This window comes from Aquarana catesbeiana, linkage group LG05 (genome assembly GCF_042186555.1).
Source record: "Aquarana catesbeiana isolate 2022-GZ linkage group LG05, ASM4218655v1, whole genome shotgun sequence".
NCBI lineage: Eukaryota > Metazoa > Chordata > Amphibia > Anura > Ranidae > Aquarana > Aquarana catesbeiana.
The window spans coordinates 379,706,399-379,730,165 of NC_133328.1; the positions used below are offsets into that span (position 1 = coordinate 379,706,399).

Genomic DNA, 23,767 nt, shown 5'->3' on the forward strand with positions numbered 1-23,767 from the left:
TTTTTCCGCGCGAGCGCAGGCCTCCCATCCGACGGGATTGGCGTGTGTGCGTGGGGGGGTGGCGAGGAGGAGAGCTGTGACAAACTGCTGTGCAGAGGCAGTGGAAAACGGAGCGGCATCCACCAATCTTTCTGGCTCCGCTCTCTATCCAGGGAGAGGGGGAGAGCTTCTGTCCAGGTGGGGGGTGTTTTTAGAAAAAAGTACCCCCCAACATCTTAACAGAGGCTTGGGACTGCTAGCCGCAGGGGGATCTGCAGCTTCTACTGACACAGTGATCTGAGGAAAGCATGACAAGGCACGTGCTCTATACAGCCTCTTTTAGGCATGACAACATTTACTTTTAAAGGAGATAATTCATAAGAAAATTAAAATTCCTTAGAAATATCCACTTACCTTTCCCGCCACAGGGATTCTGTGGTAAAACCAACAGACCCAACCTTCACCCCTCATGATGGGCTCCGTTAAAAAACCTTCAAGAACCAGGGCCCCTTTTTATTGGGGGATCCACACTCCTGGACCCGTAAAGCACCCCTCCAGGAAAACTTTATGGCTGAAAAAACCAAAGCACTGGATCCCGGGGTCCAGCTCTCTGAAAAGAGAAGTGTTACTGGGTAAACCTAGTTTCTTCTGCCACGAGGCCTGGGTACCATTCAATTTGGCCTAAAAAGACACTTTGAATGGATGCGGTTGCATAGCCTGCCCCAGCAAGGAATACTCCAGTGGAGCTCAGCATAGCTCAGCATAGCACATCTTTACTCGTGACCAATACCTAAGACACTGGCGAAAAAAACTGAGGTACTCCCAGTAGTGAGAGGAGTTATATAGGGAGTGAACTTCCTGTCTTAGGGTGTGCCAGTGTCCATCACCTGAAGGTGGCCTATAACCCACATAGTAACTACTATGGCTCTGTGTCCCGTGATGTATGATAAAGAAACGGTTACTTGTTGTTGCTATTTTGCACTTAAAAATGTCTCAGAATTTTGAAAACTCAATAAAAATGTATTGCATAATAAAAGAAAACTTTGCAAGAAAATATTTGTAGTCTAAATTAAATGATGAGTGATCCATAGCTTGGACTCAGTATCATAGCAATGATTCTACCTACTGGTCTGTTAGGACATTGAATAACGAAACTAGTAGAGCGGGGCTAGGACGCTGACAACATAGGGTGTTTCTGTGATCATGCTTGTGGCTTTTGAGACTGCAGACGGAGCCGATAACTATATACAATCATCCTGCTTTCGTTCCCTAGTGTCGGGGAGACACTTGTGAAATGTGAGTGCTTTTAAGAAAGTTTTAATAAACAAGCATTATTTTTAACAGTATTATGCTATGGAGATCTTTTTTCCTTGCTCCTAAAAATCCTTCCATTCATTCGGGAGAGAAACTGACAAGAGGATACAGCAGAGTCAGCACGGTGGAGAGGGGATTTGCCTGATATACAACACAAAAAGCGCTTTTGCTGGTTTATAATCTGACCAGCTACAACTTCTGGTGAGTTACTTTAGGACCTATGGTGAAGGAGCATATCGTGTGTACAATCACATGAAGTGTTAGAATACGGTTTTGCGTTTAACTCTTTGTGAAATTGGAAACATAGACTTTGATTTTTTGAATAGATGCACTTTTGGATCATACTGTACTTTTGGCTGAAATTGGGAATATGAACTTTATTTTTTGCAAAGTTGCACTTTGTATATGAACTATATTCAATTACGAAACACATTATATATATGCACTTTAATTTTTGAAACATTTTTTTCAACATATAAGGTATTTTGGATGTGAGCACGAGATTCACGTTTAAGATATTTGTTTGCACACGTGTATGTTTTCACATTTCATTGTGTTGACACTTTACTTGTTTATATAGTGGGTATACACATTTGTCATATGTTAGGGGAACATTGCTAGTAATAGCATAATATTCACAGGGTGTATTTATTTGTTTTACAGGTGTTAATTGCAAGTTATTTGTTAAGAGATTGTAGGATTTTTAGATTTGCACTGCTCATTTCCCTTTTTATCTTTTAACTAGTGTTTCACTAGTACCAAGTGGTAGCATTTCTAGCTAATAATCTTCCACCATCCATCAATATTTTTGGCGCTGTTTCCTGTTTTGTTTTTAATATTTTTTTTATTGTTTTGACAATGTTAAAGTGATGAAAAGTAATTCACATTGGTTGCTATTAATTACTAGAATTAGAAGTCGGTTGTGCTTTTAAAGCTGAACCCCAGGTAAATAGCTAAATACACAGAGAAAATACATATAAGGGATCAGATTTTACCTGCCATCCAGTTCTGAGATTTACACAGTCCTGCCATATAGTACAGCTCTATCTTACAGAGCAGGAGACCTTATTGTTTTTTTCTTTGCTACAGGTAAATAACACATAACGAGGTCTTGCCCCTCCCCCAGCCTGTGACTGGACAATGAAAGAAGAAGCAGCACACTAATTAGGTCATCACTCTTTTACTCTGCTCTCTTCTTCTATCAGCATATTCATTGTGAACACATAAACACTGCAGCATAACTGATTGGCTTCTTGTGCTGCTTCTCCCTATCTCAGTCTCAGCTCCACTGTACAGGGATTGCAAGAGGCTAGTACCAAATTCTGGTGCTTACATTCCTTGTATTAAAAATTACAGTAAGTGACATATTAATGAACACAGACTCGTTAATTTGTGTCTTTTTTATCTGCCTGAAGTTTAAAAAAAAGCAAGCTGCTACATTTTAGTGCTGTGTTTTAATAGTGTAATCTTCATCTAAAAGCATCTGAGCATTTTTATATTTTTTTGTTACTAAGACACAATTAGAAAAATAATTAAACGCACACGAAACCACTGATTACCTTATAGTAACATTTTTGTAGTACTATAGGGATATTTTGCATATGTCTTTTTAATTAAATTTAATTCCACTTTTGAATTACACTCCAATAACCATTTTCGCAGGAACTAATATTTCCTATTCTTATTTAGTAAGAGAGTAGTTATCGTGCTTTTGTAATTTACACGGTAAGAATACACTTGTCTTCTCAACAAGTTATGTATCAATATGTTTCTTTTTTTGTTGTTTGTTTTATAGCATTAATTGCAGTAACTTATAAGACTTACCCCTACTCCTTATTCTAGCAACAAAAGTGTATGTGTTCATGATTTTTGACATTTACCTGAAGGACTAGTGAATCTGAGTGTATGGTGTGCTAGGTTTGGGTTCATGTTGGCTGCTCAGCCTGGGTAAGTTTTAATAAAAGAAAAATATACTGCACTTAAAATATTTACATGTTTTATACCTAGCCCCAATAGTCTTAGTTGTTAGTTGTGTTGATTTCTGTGCATTTTCAGTTTACTGACCTTTGGAAACTTTGTTCATGTACACAAATGTGTCCTAATATATTTTTGCTACCATTTAATTGCAGTTTGACAATGATGCTAATCCTAAATCAAACAAAAGCTATCTACCTTTTTTGTGTTTTCTATGAAAAATGTTTGTGGGAATAAATGTTCTCATATTCATAAGAGCTGATATTATTTTAATTATGAATCCACACACAAAACTAGAGATGAAAATTTATTGGATACTAACAATTTTTTTTTTACATTTACTTGAAAGTATCCTTTGCAATTCTTGTGTTTCATGCATAGATTTGCTGACACCTTCAGATTAGGCTATGTACAGTCAGGTCCATAAATATTGGGACATGGACACAATTCTAATCTTTTTGGCTCTATACACCACCACAATGGGTTTGAAATGAAACGAACAAGATGTGCTTTAACCGCAGCCTTTCAGCTTTAATTTGAGCGTATTTACATTCAAATCAGGTGAACGGTGTAGGAATTACAACAGTTTATATATGCCTCCCACTTTTTAAGGGACCAAAAGTAATGGGACAGATTAACAATCATCCATCAAACTTTCACTTTTTAATACTTGGTTGCAAATCCTTTGCAGTCAATTACAGCCTGAAGTCTGGAACGCATAGCCATCACCAGATGCTGGGTTTTATCCCTGGTAAAACTCTGCCAGGCCTCTACTGCAACTGTCTTCAGTTCCTGCTTGTTCTTGGGGCATTTTCCCTTCAGTTTTGTCTTCAGCAAGTGAAATGCATGCTCAATCGGATTCAGGTCAGGTGATTAACTTGGTCATTGCATAACATTCCACTTCTTTCCCTTTAAAAACACTTTGGTTGCTTTCGCAGTATGCTTCGGGTCATTGTCCATCTGCACTGTGAAGCGCTGTCCAATGAGTTCTGAAGCATTTTGCTGAATATGAGCAGATAATATTGCCCAAAACACTTCAGAATTCATCCTGCTGCTTTTGTCAGCAGTCACATCATCAATAAATACAAGAGAACCAGTTCCATTGGCAGCCATACATGCCCACGCCATGACACTACCACCACCATGCTTCACTGATGAGGTGGTATGCTTTGGATCATGAGCAGTTCCTTTCCTTCTCCATACGCTTCTCTTCCCATCATTCTGCTACAAGTTGATCTTGATCTCATCTGTCCATAGGATGTTGTTCCAGAACTGTGAAGGCTTTTTTAGATGTTGTTTGGCAAACTCTAATCTGGCCTTCCTGTTTTTGAGGCTCACCAATGGTTTACATCTTGTCATGAACACTCTGTATTCACTCTGGTGAAGTCTTCTCTTGATTGATTCTTTGACACACATACACCTACCTCCTGGAGAGTGTTCTTGATCTGGCCAACTATTGTGAAGGGTGTTTTTCTTCACCAGGGAAAGAATTCTTCGGTCATCCACCACAGTTGTTTTCTGTGGTCTTTCTGGTCTTTTGGTGTTGCTGAGCTCACCAGTGCCTTCTTTCTTTTTAAGGATGTTCCAAACAGTTGATTTGGCCACACCTAATGTTTTTGCTATCTCTCTAAAGGGTTTGTTTTGTTTTTTCAGCCTAATGATGGCTTGCTTCACTGATAGTGACAGCTGTTTGGATCTCATATTGAGAGTTGACAGCAACAGATTCCAAATGCAAATAGCACACTTGAAATGAACCCTGGACCTTTTATTTGCCCCTTGTAAATGGGATAATGAGGGAATAATACACACCTGGCCATGGAACAGCTGAGCAGCCAATTGTCCCATTACTTTTGGTTCCTTAAAAAGTAGGAGGCACATATACAAACTGTTGTAATTCCTACACTGTTCACCTGATTTGGATGTAAATACCCTCAAATTAAAGCTAAACGTCTGCAGTTAAAGCACATCTTGTTTGTTTCATTTCAAATCCATTGTGGTGGTGTACAGAGCCAAAAAGATTAGAATTGTGTCGATGTCCTAATATTTATGGACCTGACTGTATATTAGACAGTAAAGTCAGCCTCTATGCTAGGCAAAAAATAAAATACATGTAGAGGGTATATTGCAATACTGTCTGATCACACAGTCTTGCATTGACGATATAGACATAACATAACATGACATAGAAGAAAATTACCATCACTAGTCTCCTGTGGTGTGGCATCTACTGCCTGCCATCCTCCGAAACCAACTGAAAGATCTGGTCGGGTCATCCAAGCCTCATTCCAGCAATGATAATTCCTTGATAGAGCAAGATATGCATCTTAAAGTACCACTCTTAGCACTCATGGTATTCAATTAATTTAAAAAAACAAAACAAAACTTTAGTAAATATGCAACATACCTAAAGTACAAACACTGCAACATTACAGGCACTTTGAGGTGCCTGTTAGTACATTGTAAAGTCTTCAGGTAAAAGCCTTGTAGCCCTATAATGGGGCTGTACACAAGGCCTTCAATTTTCTCCAAGATCCCACCACCACCTTGAAGCCCTGTCTGTGCTGCTCAACTGTCAAAGGTCAGAACTTCGGTGGCCAGAAGACTTTGCAATTTGAATGTTGAATGATGGTCAGGGCAAGATAAATCGAGGTCTTGTGTACAGGCTGTGAGGGAAAGAGGGATTGGATTGAAGGCTAGGGCCGACCTTACACGGAGCAAATTTCTTTCCTGCAACCATGACAGTGTTGATGCGGGAATCCCTCCTGTTGGTCCATTGTCTTCTCCTGGCAGGGGAAGCCGTCCCTGCTGGGAGAAGACAGTGATAATTGCAAGAGAATCCAGCAGGCTGGTTGTACCCAAGTTGATCGATTGATCAACTCGTTACATTCAGCCTGCCCATTAATGGTTTAAATCTTGACCAGTTCCTGTTGAACTGACCGAGATTTGAACCGTGTATGTCCAGCCTAACACAGATAATTGCAGATGCTACTAGGTACCTACATTTTAGCACTGTTGTTACCCTAGTCAATTTTTGAGGCCATGCCAGATTCACTTTAAAGGTGAAAATAATTAAAACAAATATTCATAATCAGCTAATTCTTTTTCAAAATAATGAATATTTGCAAACATCCTTTTAATCAACAGAGGGTGTCACTAGCAAGGCCGCTATTCTAAAAATTTTAGTCTCTTATAGCAATTTTTACCAAATATAGCTCAATTGTGAACCACTGTCAGGGGCTCCTCAGGATCCTTGTCATACTTTTGTATTTAAAATTACTACTTGCCCCACCCACCTACACTGCCAACATCTATTTAGAATGTAGTCTTCTCCAAACTGTATACTGGAAAATTTACAAACCCACACAAATTGTGTGGCCACTGTGGCAGCAAATCACAGTGGTCACATGAATGGTCAGTCCCTCTTGCCCTCCTGGACATAAAGACCCTGATAAAGGGATGCTGGGGCTGAGTGGAAAGGGGTTAATGATAGGAATTCTTATTTAAATAAAACTTACATTCTACTTGGTTTTCAACTTTGTTAAGTTTAGTAGCCTGTCAATGGCAATAGAAGAGGATGATAAAATTAAAGTTGCCACAAGGTACAGTTTTTGATGTTTGGCAGAATGTTAGTAACCGCGTCATTCAGTGTACATCAATTGTATAAAATATATCCCATTGTAAGCATACAGTTAGATTTGCTTTTTAAATCATTCAAGCCTTGCTAAATGTGAATAAAGTGCTCAAGTACCTACTAATTCATTCCTGATTTGTAAAATGGTATGAGCAATAAAAAATGTCAGTAAAAAAACAGAATAGTTAATCTCTGACCATTTCATTAATAATGGGCAAAAACAGTAACTGAAAGAAGCCAGGAAGATATAACGCTTGTCTAACAAGCCATTTCAAAGCAAGAGTAAAATCTCGGATCAAGGAAAACTTGTCAATGGAAAAATATAATGAGGCACTAGCATACGAAAAGAATTATTTAAGGAAACCTATCTGCAAATCTTGAATTTTTTAAACAGTGCAAGAACATTGCTTTATCCAGACAAAAACTCTCAGAAAATCATGAGAGCATGGTATATTGTTGATACAGTTTTAAACGTCTTATAAGAGAGGAAACAAATAAACATTACTGGTCACTAGGTACAGGTGTGCCCACTATAATTTTATATATGTCTGTATTTCCATTGTAGAACCAAAAGCAGAATAAAAGATGTCCCCCCTTGCCTTGACAGATGTCATCATCATGTATAGTCTACACTAAGGTTGCCAGTGCTGGCTTGCCTGATGCTTGTCTCACTTTACTGTTAAAGTGTATGTTTAGATAGGGAAGGACATTTTCAAGCCCCCTGACGGTATTTCTTTGTGTTTGCTGTTTGTGTCCCAAAATGAAGTGGAGACTTCACTTCAATCTTGACACAACAATAAGTAAGATTCTCTCCAAAGTGAAAGGAACCTTGTTAAGACTGCTGTCATTGTAGCAGTGTCCCTATTAGACAATTTCCTCTTATTTCCTGTTCTAGGGACAGCCCTACAATATTTTCTCTTTTGGAAATGATGGTCACTAAGATAAATATACAGAGTAAATTCCCTCAGCAGGGACACAAACAGCAAAAACAAGCCTAAATAAATGTCTAATTTACCACTCTTACCAAATTAAAGAAAAAAAAAAACAAACATTTTTGTTTTTAGGTATAATTCAATATCTATATTATGAGTGAGATTGTACCTAGGGTTTGTTTTTCAATGGAGTAGGGAAGGGTGGGAACCCAATTTATGTTTTTATTCCTGTGTCTCTATTAGGGAGAGTTACCTTTGCTTCCTGGCAAAGGTATGCCACAAAGCGCATTTATTTAGTAGTGTTGGGAGGGGTTAAACATCTGTAATGGTTTTGGTTGTGCTTTATATCTTCCGATCCTGGTGATACCTGTATCCTTTATTTTACTGGTGTTACAGGGACACATGAAAAGGGGAGATCTACCTGGCAAAGACACAAACAACAATAGAAACATGAGAAAAGTTCCAACTCATACCCTCTCTTCTGAAAACAGTTTTGGCAGGATTTAGGCTCATGCTAGGGATTATACAGAAGAGTAACCTGATTATTTCAATACGCTGAGTGGGAAAAGGCCCTGAAATATCTCTGTAATCCTAGAGCATAAAGCTTTATGAGTAATCATAAAGCCTATTGAGATCTCTTTGGTGTCTTGGCAGTTGCCAAAATTTTAGGGGTGGAGAAGGCTCAACTGACTATACCACAAGTAGAAGGGTATTAAGGTGTATGTCTAGCCAAAATGTAATATTTTAGCTTTTGATAAAGAAGAGAATGGTTAGAACCTTTCAGGTTTTTATTTCCTCTCTATGATTCCACTGACAAGACTCATCCCCACAAAGCTGTCCAGGTGACCATTGTCACTGGGACAGAAGGTCATGAAAAGTCCAAAATAATACACTGGTCACCAAAAAACACCAAATCAAGGTAATTACCACTCCAGGTGGTATTGCTTGTGTTCACACCGTCCTAGTATATAGGAGCTGAAGGCTGCCAGCTCAGCAAAGTCAAATGGCAGAAAAATGGAAAAAGGACAGCCGCACTCCAAAATAATGCCTTTATTGAATAAAGCTTGATCCATACATCAATGAGAGACACAGGTCCAGATGATAACTGACGCGTTTCGCACCATTAATGGTGGTTAATCATAGCCATGATGAATAGCCTTGCACTGCATTGGACGTGATGATACTGAGGGAAAGTCCACCACTGGACTAACCCTACTGAGGAGATTTTCCCTCACTGTGTCCCAGTGACACTCCTGTGGTACCAGGACAAGGAATAATGAGCATGGATGTCATTGGGACAGGTAGACAAACACAGTAATGAAAACCTAACCTTTACCCACTGTACTAAACATTGTGTTTTTGTTGTTGTATGTGCCCCTATTGGAGAGATTTACCATCTCTTTCTGTTTCTCGGACTCAAAGTTACTGGAGCAGGAAGTAAGAGGAAATTACCCTAATAGGGAAACGGACAGAAATAAAATAAAGGATCTAAAAGAGATTCTTATCCTTTACCACTCAACTCAAGAAATGTTATGCCTGGATTTAAGCTGTCCATACTCACCAGATGCTGTCCTTGGTGAGGGTAGTATTCGTTTTCCCATCTTCATCCAAGTAGACATCAGTTTGTAGATTAGCATCATTGTCATGAGCAGAGAAATAATTGGTGACAAGTCGCGCAGGAATTCCAAGACATCGCAGAACTGTGGAAACGAAAATCTACTAATAAATTAAATATTTACATGTATGACATTAATATGCATACAAAGCTCTCAAATAAATCAGACACAATGCTTACATTTACAAAAAATGCTAATTTAAATATAATACAGTCAGGTCCATAAATATTGGGACATCGACACAATTCTAATCTTTTGGGCTCTATACACCACCACAATGGATTTGAAATGAAACAAATAAGATGTGCTGACTTTCAGCTTTAATTTGAGGGTATTTACATCCAAATCAGGTGAACGGTGTAGGAATTACAACAGTTTGTATATGTGCCTCCCACTTTTTAGGGAACCTAAAGTAATGGGACAATTGGCTGCTCAGCTGTTCCATGGCCAGGTGTGTGTTATTCCTCACTATCCCATTTACAAGAAGCAGATAAAAGGTCCAGAGTTCATTTAAAGTGTGCTATTTACATTTGGAATCTGTTGCTGTCAACTCTCAATATGAGATCCAAAGAGCTGTCACTATCAGTGAAGCAAACCATCGTTAGGCTGAAAAAACAAAACAAACCCATCAGAGAGATAGCAAAAACATTAGGTGTGGCCAAATCAACTGTTTGGAACATCCTTAAAAAGAAAGAATGTACCGGTGAGCTCAGCAACACCAAAAGACCTGAAAGACCACAGAAAACAACTGTGGTGGATGAATGAAGAATTCTTTCCCTGGTGAAGAAAACATCCTTCACAACAGTTGGCCAGATCAAGAACACTCTCCAGGAGGTAGGTGTATGTGTGTCAAAGTCAGCAATCAAGAGAAGACTTCACCAGAGTGAATACAGAGGGTTCACCACAAGATGTAAACCATTGGTGAGCCTCAAAAACAGGAAGGCTAGATTAGAGTTTGCCAAACAACATCTAAAAAAGCCTTCACAGTTCTGGAACAACATCCTATGGACAGATGAGACCGAGATTAACTTGTACCAGAGTGATGGGAAGAGAAGAGTATGGAGAAGGAAAGGAACTGCTCATGATCCAAAGCATACCACTTCATCAGTGAAACATGGCGGTGGCAGTGTCATGGCGTGGGCATGTATGGCTGCCAATGGAACTGGTTCTCTTGTATTTATTGATGATGTGACTGCTGACAAAAGCAGCAGAATGAATTCTGAAGTGTTTCAGGCAATATTATCTGCTCATATTCAGCAAAATGCTTCAGAACTCATTGGATGGTGCTTCACAGTGCAGATGGACAATGACCTGAAGCATACTGCGAAAGCAACCAAAGAGTTTTTTAAGTGAAAGAAGTGATATGTTATGCAATGGCCAAGTCAATCACCTGACCTGAATCTGATTGAGCATGCATTTCACTTGCTGAAGACAAAACTGAAGGGAACATGCCCCAAGAACAAGCAGTAGTTGCAGTAGAGGCCTGGCAGAGCATCACCAGGGATGAAACCCAGCGTCTGGTGATCTCTATGCGTTAAAATAAAAAGAGAGAGGGGCGCACCGGCCATGTGCATTATCTTTTGTAAAACATTTATTGAATAAAATGATAAAAGAAATTACTCACAAGCAGTAGTAAAATCAGGTGCCGTAAACCTCGAGCAACAACTAGCAGCAAGTGGTTATAATGATGAGCGAAGCCTTCCAAAGGTCTTAGAGGAACATACAGGCATCACTACAGCTGGTGATGCCTGTATGTTCCTCTAAGACCTTTGGAAGGCTTCGCTCATCATTATAACCACTTGCTGCTAGTTGTTGCTCGAGGTTTACGGCACCTGATTTTACTACTGCTTGTGAGTAATTTCTTTTATCATTTTATTCAATAAATGTTTTACAAAAGATAATGCACATGGCCGGTGCGCCCCTCTCTCTTTTTATTTCTTTGTCTGTTAGGATTCCCCATCCTTGAGGGCAGCAAGGCCTGTGTCGTTTTTTCCATCTATCTGGTTGACCACTTGTGCGCAGGAGTCATTTTCTTTTTCTGTATCGATGTCTATGCATTCCAGACTTCAGGCTGTAATTGACTGCAAAGGATTTGCAACCAAGTATTAAAAAGTTAAAGTTTGATGGATGATTGTTAATCAGTTCCATTACTTTTGGTCCCTTAAAAAGTGGGAGGCACATATACAAACTGTTGTAATTCCTACACCGTTCACCTGATTTGGATGTAAATACCCTCACATTAAAGCTGAAAGTCTGCAGTTAAAGCACATCTTGTTCATTTCATTTTAAATCCATTGTGGTGGTGTATAAAGGCAAAAAGATTAGAATTGTGTCGATGTCCCAATATTTATGGACCTGACTGTATATTGTACTTTAAAGTAAGTTTCTGCACTATATATAACTACACGCCGACTTAAAACTACAAAGCTTCACCATCATATTCTGACCATAAAGAAAAGTTTAGGCAAAAGGAGCTATTAAAAGCTAGTTTCTCCCTCAGGCTGACTGTGCTGTCAATCTTTTATTGGAGTACGTGCCAAAATGATAGGGAGCAGTGAATCTCATCTTATTAGATGCTCTGACAGGAGAATATCTGAAAGCCCTGAAATGAACAGTAATCCCGCTTCTTCTTTGGGTTGCCATTGATTACAGCTTATATTTAGTTTTAGTTCTACTTTTTATAATTCTACATTACATGTAATGAATACATATTTTTGTTTTATCTTTGTCATACAGTATATTTATACTGGTGTACAGCGGCACTTGTGCACAGTCTGTTTAATAAAAATTACTGAGAAATTACTTTCAGTGTCTATAACTTTGAAACAGCAGGCATCACACCTAATACTTGACAAGTGATCTATTAGACAAATTGGAAAATAACAACGTATAGTTATATATTGTTTGTGGTTTTTTTTTGCAGTTTAAACTGAATACTGTGACATTAATATATTCTTCTATGCTGTGTCACTTGGAAATTAAAAGTTGATCATTGGCGCTGGAACCTGAAGATAAAGATAGATGATAGTATTATGTTTGAATTGGTGGAACTTTTGCATTGGTGCGATCCCCAGATACTTCCTCATCCCTGGAGGTATACATATCTGAGTGTTCCATTCATCCTCAATTCCCAGTACACGGGTCATTTGCTGTCAGTTGGAAAAAGACTGCTCAATCTAATAGCAATGATCTTATCGCCCCTTTTCTTGTTCCTCCAGGCCACTTATTTCTGCTGTCAGCCTAGGAGGTCAGTTGATTGCAATTTTCAGCAATGCCCCCATCTTGAAAATTGAACCAATTCCATGCCAACTCCTGTCAGTCATTGGCCCATCCTGCATAGACCCCTTGTCCAGGTTCTGTCCCATTCTACTTCATAGCTGGATACTGCCCCCCAAGTTCTGCCCATCCTCTCACCTCCCTCCAGAATCCCCTCCCACTTCCATTCAGAGATGAGAGACGGGTGCCCTTTTAGTTTTTGCACTTCAGCACAGCTTGTTGTGTCTTTAACCAGAGGCTGAATGTTACTGTGTTGTAGTATATACCCACACGTTTCAGTACAGATTGCATTTCATTATGCCCTTTACTTTACAGCACGTTCAATGTTCTCACTGCAGCCTAATTTCTCCTTCAGATATATTATTTTTGTCTCGAATCCCACACTGTGAACTTAACAATTTGCTAAGGTAACACACTACTTCATTGCTCTCACTTTCATGCATTTCCTTAGCAGATCATTTCCCTCAATTACTTCAATCATTTCCCTCAATTCCCTCAATTACTACCACAGCCTATTGCTGCATAATGAAGTATCACCCCTAGTTATTACTATTATTGCAAAATGCTATCTATCACCACTGTAGGAGGTTCATGGAGCACATATTTATTTGTAATAGCACATGTGCAATGCTCCCTAACCCCAGTGAATTCACTGTCAAATATGTTTTATGGACAACATTCTGGTTTTATTTTATTTATTCAATTACAACATAAATCTGTTTTTTCTTTTCTTTTTTTATGAACACATGCTAGCATGTATGTTCATTTATATGTCCTTATATTTAAAGTTTATGTTACCGTACATACTTTTTTTTCTCTGTGTATATATTTACATATGTGTATTTTATAAATCATAGTCTCTATCATTTCCATGTACTTTTTTCATCTGAAGTACCTGGTTGATCCTGCCAGTCACCTTTTTTCCTTGTTCTAATCTGACCACACAAAGCACAGAACCTGATCTTTGTTAGCGTGGTCAGTTTTCATCTTTTGGCTGGCCATTCGGAGGCACTGGACACTGTGCAGACACACAGAATGCCTGTATTGGGTAGTCTGTTCAGCTCCTGACCAATCGCAATCTGCCTCTGGCATACACTCCCTCCCAATCACAGCATTCCTCTTGAACACGCCCCCCGCTCATGCATAGAATGTATCTTGCCTCAGGCTGAACAGACTGTGTTCTGAAAATGACAGGCACAATGTTCTGTAACCTCCCACCTCCTACACTATAAGAAAGAAAAAAAGGCATGATCACATGACAGAACTTTTTTAACCTTGTAAAAATGGTAAAAAAGATTATTCCTGAAACTAGGCAAAATCATTTAAGGCACCTGCATAGTTATAACTGCATTAAAAGTGTCTATAATATTGTATGTTCACAACTACTTTAAAGACTTAGTATATTTAATTAAATTATTAGATATTCATATCTTATGTGTTTATATCATGTTGTATTCATTCACGCATTTTTTATATTTAGATATTGTTATTAATATTTTCATTGAACTAATTATTATTATTATTGTCGTTATTATTATTATTAGTATTAGTAGTTAGTATTAGTAGTATTATTAGTATAATGCCCCGTACACACGGTCGGATTTTCCGATGGAAAATGTCCGATCGGAGCGTGTTGTCGGAAATTCCGACCGTGTGTGGGCTCCATCGGACATTTTCCATCGGATTTTCCGACACACAAAGTTGGACAGCAGGAGATAAAATTTTCCGACAACAAAATCCGATTGCGTCAATTCCGACCGTGTGTGGCCTGTTCCGACGCACAAAGTGCCACGCATGCTCAGAAGAAATTCCGAGACGGGACAGCTCATTCTGGTAAACTTAGCGTTCGCAATGGATACAGCACTTTCGTCACGCTGCAATGTTAAAAATGGTTTAATACAGCGCACTCTCTTCTTCTTTATAATGTGACAAGAATTAAGTAGTTTTGCTGCTCATATTCACACACACTTCTCACAAAGTTTTATTTGTGATTTTTTAGTGGTATTCCCTGAATATATTGTTATTAGTTGTCACATCTGACAGTTTGATATTATTTTTTTTTTGGATTTTCAGCCTTTTTTTTTCTTTAATGTTTGGATTATTTCCAAGGCTGCATTTTATATGCAATGAAGGCAGCAATGTTCTCCTCCATGGTGTGGGGTGCTCCCAGGACCTCTGTAGCCCTCCAAAAGAATCCTATAGCAGCCTCCTCTAGGGCACTCCTCCTACTGCCACTTTCTCTTTTCGGGGGGTGGAGGGACCTGCAGATCAGCCAGCTCGGCCCGGCCACCTCCTGGCTGAGACTTCCCTGTGTATGAAAAAGGGACATGGTTGTAATGTTTTGCATCATCAATCACAATCCTAAATTAGTACTCCCAACTAACATCTAGTTAACATCATTGATTGGACAAGCAGAAATATTTCGAGGAATGCTATACCTGGCTCAATCTGGGCTCCTCCACATGTGGCCTGGAAGGCCCAGGTTGGGCGTCAGAAGCCTCAGCCGGGAGGGAAGGAAGTGTGGAAGGAAGACTGGAGAGGGATGGCCTGAGTTCAGTCTGGCCTGCCAGAAAATGCAGCCTGTCGTAGTACAACATCCTGGGGACATAGATGTCATCTGCTGCTCCGGATCTCTGTGAATCCAGGACCTTCTTGCGCTCCCTTAGATATGTGCTCCTCAGGCAACCAATTAATATCTTTAAATAGGTGATGTCTGCCGTGGGGATCGCCTGCTTCACAATTTCACACAATTGCTCCAGTGCTACCTTCCTCTTTGCTTGGTTCTTGAAATGGGGGTGTTTAATCTCCCACAGACAGGGCAGCTCCCTTAGCATCTCTAGGAATACTGACATGAAGTCATTATCTTTGAGTAGCATATCCATGTTCGCTGCAAGACACAACACAAGACAAAGCCTAATGTCAGACAAAACTCTCCTAATCTTGTTACAATATAGGCCTCAATCTAGAAGCAGTATAGGCACAAGTTTGTCTCTTACCTTCGTTCTTACGATCGGCGCGTCCAATGCTCCTTCCTCCGCTCACAGATCGTACGTAATACGCACGCGTGTTACGCTTTATACACACTGCGCATGCGTGTAACTCCGCCCGCCTCTGACATTCTTTCTAGTCTATTCCCTGACCCTTTTCGATCGGCGCAGTGGGTGAAGAGCATGATGGCGGAGTTAGAGCAGGTGTGTGCTAATTATAGCAACGAGGAGGAGAAGGAGGAAAGCCCGGATCCGGACACGTCCCGATCCAGAAGGAGACGTTTTAAGGCCACAAATATGTCCTTTGGGGAGATGTTGGAGATGGTCGACATCATGAGGAAGTCCGACTATGACGGAAAGTATGGGCCTTACCCCAACCCCAACATCAGAAAGGCCAAGATCATGGCAAAAGTGATCAAAAGCCTTCACAGGAATTTCGGGGTACGAAGATCGAAAGATCAGCTCAGGAAGCGGTGGTCGGACCTGAAGTTAAGAGAGCCAGAGCAGTACCGAAAGATCCGGAGAGTGCTGCAAAAAAGTAAGTAGTTGTGCTGTGTTCCTATTCATTCTGTCTTTATTGCGTTCGTGCTGCTACATATGCTTTTATTAATTGTAACGTTTAAAAGGGTAACTTTAATGTTCATGGGCCCATTATTCGTTCGTATCAAACATTTTTTTTTTCGGCCTCTAAAACACCATTGTTTAGGCCATATGCATTTTCCCACATTTTTTTTGGGCCTACTTGGATGCCAAATATTTGTTTGTGTAGATGGGTTTGTTACTAGAATGAAATGCCAACTAGATTGTGTGTAAGGAGAGGACACTGAGCAGCTGTTTTCACATCTGTACACTGGAGCACTAGTGTGGGACCCCAGAACACCATTTTTATTAGGGGGGCCACACAGGTGCTCCAGTGTATACTATAGGGGGGGCTACATCTGTGAAGCTTGTACCAAAAAGGTAAAGTATTGCAGCTTGACAAAGGGCAATTAAAAAAATACATCTTGGAACTCGGCTAAAATAGACAATTGTACCCCACTTCCAAGCAATGTTTCCTATTTCTAGTTCTGCCATCAAATATCTGTGTGCTAATTATACCATTTTTGTTTTACATAGGGGAGAAAAGACTCGGAGGACACCCCTCATCCGAGAAGACCACAGACCCCCCACCTATGGAAGAAGGTGAAATACCCCCAAACGAAGAAGAGCAGGAGGAAGAAGAAGATGTGGCGGAGATTGGCACCACAACAGGTGAGTGTCTGCGACCACAGGCTCAGGTAAAAGAGATGGATGGTGGCAGATTTTTGAGACCTGTTTTTTTTTCTTTCTCTCTTTTTAGGTGATCGTGATGTGAGGGATAGAGAACGTTTCACATCAGAAAGTGCCCAGATCCTGATCGGGGAGATCATGGGGTGTAATGCCAAACTGCAAAACATCCAGCAAAAAATCAATGATGTTATTAAAAAAAATAATAACATCATTGATGTTTTGGGGCGAATTTAAAACCCCACAAAATCACTTTTTGGATTGTGGTCCAATCTTTTAAATTTTTTTGCAATGTTTTGAAAAGCCAAATTTGGAGGATGCACACAGTGTGCCAACATGTGCTATCTGCCATCACGGGAGATCAATGGACGCGTTTTGGGGGTGCAACCCCTTTCTCAATTATAAAGTCGCGTTGAGGAAGGGCTTGCTCCCCCAAAACACGTCCCTTGATCCCCCCTGATGGCAGATAGCACATGTTGACATTCGTAAATTGGTGTGCATCTTCCTAATTTGGCTTTTCCAGGGGTGATTTCCCCCCATCTGAACGCTATATCAAACCCAATTCCTAAATACTGATGTCTGATATAGCCTTCAGATTTTACCTAATGTGATCTTTGTAAGTTCAAGTTTTTTGGCTTTCTTGTTGGTTTTACACAGGCCTGTTTTCACTGAAATGGACATTTCGAATTTTGCTAATGCTACTGCAAAAATTGTTATACAACAAACATGTTGGTTTGTTTTAAAAACCTTTGGTAAATGCACATGTGATTGTGCAGGTATAAAAAATTGGCTTACTCAAGAATGTGTGGATTATTGTCTCAACACTACAACACTTTTGGGGTGATGTAATAGCTGTTTTATGCAAAAATGGTGGTTATTTCCTAAGGGCAAATCCTCTTTGCACTACAAGTGCAGTTTCAGTGCAGTTGCAAGTGCACTTGTAGTGAAATGTGTTTTTGCATTTAGGAAATACCAGCCAACAGTGCTTTGTATAAGGTTACCCAATCACAACATTTTCTGCACTCAAAACATTTATGTCAGGGTCAGCTAAAACAAACACAAGCAGTAAATGTCCACAAAGAATTTTTTTTTTTTTATTATAAAAAGGCTTCACATATTGTCTGGCATATTGATAGCTCCCCTACCCGCAAAGAACTCCAGGTAGCGTAACCGGACATCACGGGCACTCGGGGAGGGCAAGCCAGGACGGCCACTTTCAAGCGCCGTCAGTGTGGTTTGATGTAGGATTTCAGCCTCAGGCCCAACTGAGCCAGCATAGTTGGCCGAATGTTTCCGTAAAAAGTTATGGAGAACACAGCACGCAAGTATTATATGGTTCAGTTTATACTCCGCCATATGGATAGGTGTCAGAAATAGGCGGAACCGGCTGGCCAGGATTCCAAATGTGTTCTCCACTATTATAATTACAAGGGGTTTAATAGTATAGTGATGTTGGAGGTGGTGTCGGCTAATTACGACTTCTTGTATGTGGACGTGGGGAAGAATGGCCGGATGTCCGATGGTGGAGTCATCGCCCAGACGGAGTTTTACAGGCGTCTCCAGAATGGCAGCTTGGACTTACCAGCTCCAGAGGACAATGTGGAAGGACTCCCATTTGTGTTCGTTGCTGATGAAGCATTTGCGCTGGGGGACCACCTGATGCGGCCATTCCCAATGAGGACCCTCACCCCGGAACAGAGGGTTTTTAATTCCCGGCTGACCAGCCGGGAATTAAAAACCCTCTGTCCCTCACCCCAGGACAGAGGGTTTTTAATTACCGGCTAGCCAGCCGGTAATTAAAAACCCTCTGTTCTGGGGTGAGGGTCCTCATTGGGAATGGCCGCATCAGGTGGTCCCCCAGCGCAAATGCTTCATCAGCAACGAACACAAATGGGAGTCCTTCCACATTGTCCTCTGGAGCTGGTAAGTCCAAGCTGCCATTCTGGAGACGCCTGTAAAACTCCGTCTGGGCGATGACTCCACCAACGGACATCCGGCCATTCTTCCCCACGTCCACATACAAGAAGTCGTAATTAGCCGACACCACCGCCAACATCACTATACTATTAAACCCCTTGTAATTATAATAGTACGACCCCGAGTTGGGTGGTGGGACGATGTGGACGTGTTTCTCATCAATTGCCCCTCCACAGTTAGGAAAGTCCCACCGCTCGGCAAAGTGGGAGGCCACAGTCTGCCATTCCTGTGGCGTGGAAGGAAACTGTTGAGGAAAAAACAATAAACATTACTAATTTTACTCTGAAACATGGCAAGCAGATTAGACTCAAACATTATGGGGCAACCTCCAGATAGCATTTATTAAGGGGAATTTAACAACACCAAAGTATAAGGTACACCTATCATATTCCCCCTCCCCCCCTCTCATGGGCCATTTCTAACATTATAGGGGGTGTGTGGAAATCTTGGACAGGTAACCCTCTTCACTTCATTGAGAGATGAATGCCTAAATAATGGGTATTACTTGGAACAGCCCCTCCTTAGTTACACTATTGGCAGACCACTGGAAAGGTAAGAAGTGTCTGAATACAAAGATATAAATACACACTGTACACATTTGAGGACATTTGGACATTCTGCTATTACCTATCAAGATAATAATAGGATACAAAAACTTTAAAACTTTAAAAAGTATACAGGCAGGCCCTTGCACTACATGCTTTGGGGAATTCATCCATAAATCTCACCAGTAAAGAGGTGGGTATAGTGTATGGGTTTGACAAAGTCAGCAGATAGATGATTGAGGATAGAGAATTGGTATCAGCTGACTTAGCAGTTGGGGGAGGGAGGGTTACTAAAAATGATTTAGGGACACCACAAAAAAAGCCTCTGGCACTCTGCCTGAATTTAAAGCTAAAATAACATTTCCAAACATTTTAGGGGGTGTTTGGGGTAAAGCACTACTATGGAGCTGATAAAATACATTGTTAAGTGACTACATGAGGTGAATATAGGGCAGGAGACACCATGCTGGGGAGGTTAGTGAAGGGCAAATATGTATGAAGGACAAAAAATAATAATTACATAAAAATCCAGCATGCATGAGGACAAAGGGGACATTCACAGCATATTACAATCATGGTAATTAGGGAATGAGGAAAGAAATACAAGATATTATCAAACATTCAATACAATAAAATGTGATATTAAAGGATAAAAATCTTACCTTCATATACTCCTTCTGCAGGACCTGTATGATGGCAGAACAGGTCTCTGGGATGATGATACCCAGAGCCTGGGGGGAGATGCCTGTCGAGAACTTCAAGTCCTGCAGGCTTCTCCCTGTCGCCAAATACCGCAGGGTAGCGACCAACCTCTGCTCCGGAGTGATGGCTTGCCTCATGCAGGTATCCTGCCTGCTAATATAGGGGGTCAGCGAAGCCAACAAACGGTGAAACACGGGGTCCGTCATCCTGAGAAAGTTCCTGAAATCATCAGGATTATTCTCACGGATCTCACGGAGCAAAGGCATATGACAGAACTGGTCACGCTGAAGCAACCAATTCTTGGTCCATGAACTCCTCCCCACCCTGTTCATGGACTGGACTTGTGTCAAGATCAGGACCCCAACACCAAGCCCCCGCACAGCACGAACTCTACGAGGAGTACGCATACGAAACATGGCTAGAAAACGGTCGGCTGCTCAGAACGAAGTAACAGAACGCACTGAAGAACAGCAAGGCCTGTGAAGAGCGACCTGAAAAACAGTAACGAACGAACAAGAATACAATGACTACCTAAAGTCACGCGGAACTTGCTGCACGCACTGAAGAGCAGATACAAACCCACAAGCACAAACTGAACGGCAGAAAACGATCTGAAAGCCACGAGTCTGAAAAAGCGCGAATCGTCTCTCACCAAACTTTTACTAACACGAGATTAGCAAAAGGAGCCCAAAGGGTGCCGCGCTTGGTTCTGAACCGGCCTTTTCTAGTCTCGTCGTACGTGGTGTACGTGACTGCGTGGTTGGCGATCGGAAATTCCGACAACTTTGTTCAACCGTGTGTAGGCAAAACAAGTTTGAGCCAACATCCGTCGGAAAAAATCCTAGGATTTTGTTGTCGGAATGTCCGAACAAAGTCCGACCCTGTGTACGCCCTATCATTCATTTATTTTTATATACACCTTTGCACATGTCACTTTAAGGTCAAATTATATTCTTTTCCTTTTATTATTTTTATTTACAACCATTAATGTTCAGTTTTACCCCAGATAGAGAGGGTGATGTCAGGCACCTGAAATGCATTAATTATTGCACTCAATACATTTTTTAATACATTTTATTTCAGACTCAAACTCCTGGGTTTGGTGCTCCAATATTTGTTTCAGAATGTTATCCGCTTGTAAATTAAAAAGCCATGGTTTGAAAGCTCACACATTACTAGTGCTCTTTGTTTAGGTCTGAAGTACATTTAAAAATATATATATATATATCATAGAAAGATGTTTTCAGGCAGTATTTAAAGTAAAAATGAACTTTGTTCAATGATTTTACTTTAAATGCCAGTTAAAGTATATAGCCAGATAATATTGCCCTCTGCTCACTCAGTTTTGCTTTCATCTTTTACTGCTTTGCTGGACACTATGTTGCACCATACCCTCCAGTCAGAAGGGGGAGAGCTATAGCCAGGAAAGCCTATGGATTTCTATACAGAACGCTGCAGATCATGGGAATTGAAGACCAGGGCAACAGCCATAGAATGGGATTCATAGGCTCTTTACACTATAGTTCCCAGAGGACACTGAGGCAGAGTGGGAGTGGTGGAATAGCTTTTACCAGACTGCTCTAAGAGCTTCTTCCTCTTGAGCCGCAGGAGTCCATGTGGGCACAAACCAATAGGTACTGGAGCCTGAGGCCTGAGGGTGGTGACACCAAGGGAAGCGATGTAGGGACAACGAAGATTGCATCAATATTGCTGAATTTAAAGCGTCCTCTAACCCTCCTCCTTTGCACTTCCGATAACTGAAGTCATCTGTGCAAAGACAAGGGGCCCATTTTCTACAGCAGGAATTTAACAGCTGCATCACTGGAACCGGTGTCAATTCGTCATTTTCCCGTGTATTTATAATTTGGTTCCGTCTCCCTTTGAGATGCATGATAAGAGTTTGGAATAAATTTAGTCTGTGAAATTTCCATTTCTGTCTCGCATTGAGGAGGTTTGATCCCTCTGATAGCCTGTGACACAAGGACAGTAATAGGAAATTAATAAAGCAGTCTTTCTCAACCTTTTTACCACTTTTTAACCCTTTAGGTCCAGGGAACCCTTGCTAAGCTTAGTCCATCAAGAAAATAAGCCTTGTACACAAGCTTAGATTTTCGGTCTGTTTTTTGTTGCATGCTAGTCTCATGTCGAAAGTGAAGAGGTTACTCACAGTACGAAAATTTTCATATGTCAGAATACAACGTCAGAAGTGACGTAATGTGTTGAATAGTTTTGTATGTATTCTTTCGTGTCTGAGCATGCATAGTCTTGCGCTTATGTTTTTTGTACGAAAACCGTACCAATGAAATGAAAATTGGACATTGAGTTCACATCCAACAAAAATTATATAGTCTGCACATCCAGCTTTTGTCTGACGAAAAATCGAAATCGACTGTCGAAAGCACCGTACTAACGATCTGAAAATCGGCAGACAGCTCGTTCGCTCGTACGGACCTTTACATTGGTGGTTAGTGGTCAGAATGCCACCATTCAGTGTAGGACTTCCTTGCCATCAGAATACACTGATCAGAGATGCAGACTTTAGCAAGTGGCTAAAACCCAACAGGGTGGATGTACAGAAGTCGATCAATAGATTGACTTTTGCTTAACCAAAGTGCTCATATATAGACTGAAATTCAGCCGATTTCTTGATGAGCTGGTCAGCTTAAATCCGCCAAGTGGACCTTAAAATATGCAAGCACCATAAAATAGGACGTTGATCTGCCACTCTTTAAGGAACCACCAGAAACCTCTTGAGGTAGGGGCGTGGCCTGGACGGAGACCAAGATGGCTGCTGGAGCCGATAGCTCCTGCGACCAGTGGATTACAATTCACATTTTGGGGAGCCTCGTTCATCAAATCAACAAGAGTAGATTAACCGGCAGCACCTCGGCATCACGAGCAGCGAAAGACACCGGAACGCAGCTCAGCCACAAAATCTCGGAGCTGTTTCGGACCCAGCACTCGTCCGCTCACATGACCTCACAGGCACCAACACGTGCTCGCCTAACAGTGCATCTGACTCATAGATGTATAGGGGAGATGCACCTAGACTACAGATACAACAGACTCTCCCGCCCAGTCTCTTTGACCTGGGGAAGGTTGCCTCTGATATTAAGAACACTGTCACGGCAGCAATTGCTGATCTGAGATCAGATATACAGGCAGTAGCCCGTCGCATCGCGGATGTGGAGAAGACTTCCCACACTCATGCTGCAGCCATCCGCCAAGTACAGAAAACCTACGACACTCAGCTTTCCCATTTATTTGATCTCCATCGTCATGTGAAGGACTTAGACAATCAGGGCCGCAGGCACAACATTAGAGTGCAGGGAGCGCCTGAGGCGATTGATCCAGGACTATTACAACAGTCAATCGGCTCCATCTTTAATGATCTGATAGATCGCCCAGCAGACTCGCCCATTGACATGGAAAGGGTACATCATGCACTGCGACCCCAACCTCGCGACTCTGACCCACCAAGGGATGTGATCTGCTGCATCGTCAACTTCCCCCTCAAGGAGGAAATCCTCCGCAAAGCATGGGAAAGGGGCTGAATTATACACAATGA

At 41.0% G+C, this 23,767-nt stretch overlaps 1 protein-coding gene across 1 annotated transcript in view; it reads right to left on the reverse strand.

Moving 5' to 3' along the window:
• The window catches only part of F13A1 (coagulation factor XIII A chain), a 269,662-nt gene that overhangs the window by 104,999 nt on the left and 140,896 nt on the right, over positions 1-23,767 (reverse strand). The window contains exons 8-9 of the mRNA XM_073631004.1: positions 9,392-9,530; positions 5,465-5,568 (exon numbers count right to left, since the gene is read on the reverse strand). Coding sequence (XP_073487105.1) covers positions 5,465-5,568; positions 9,392-9,530 — 243 coding nt within the window. The remainder of the gene's footprint in view (positions 1-5,464; positions 5,569-9,391; positions 9,531-23,767) is intronic.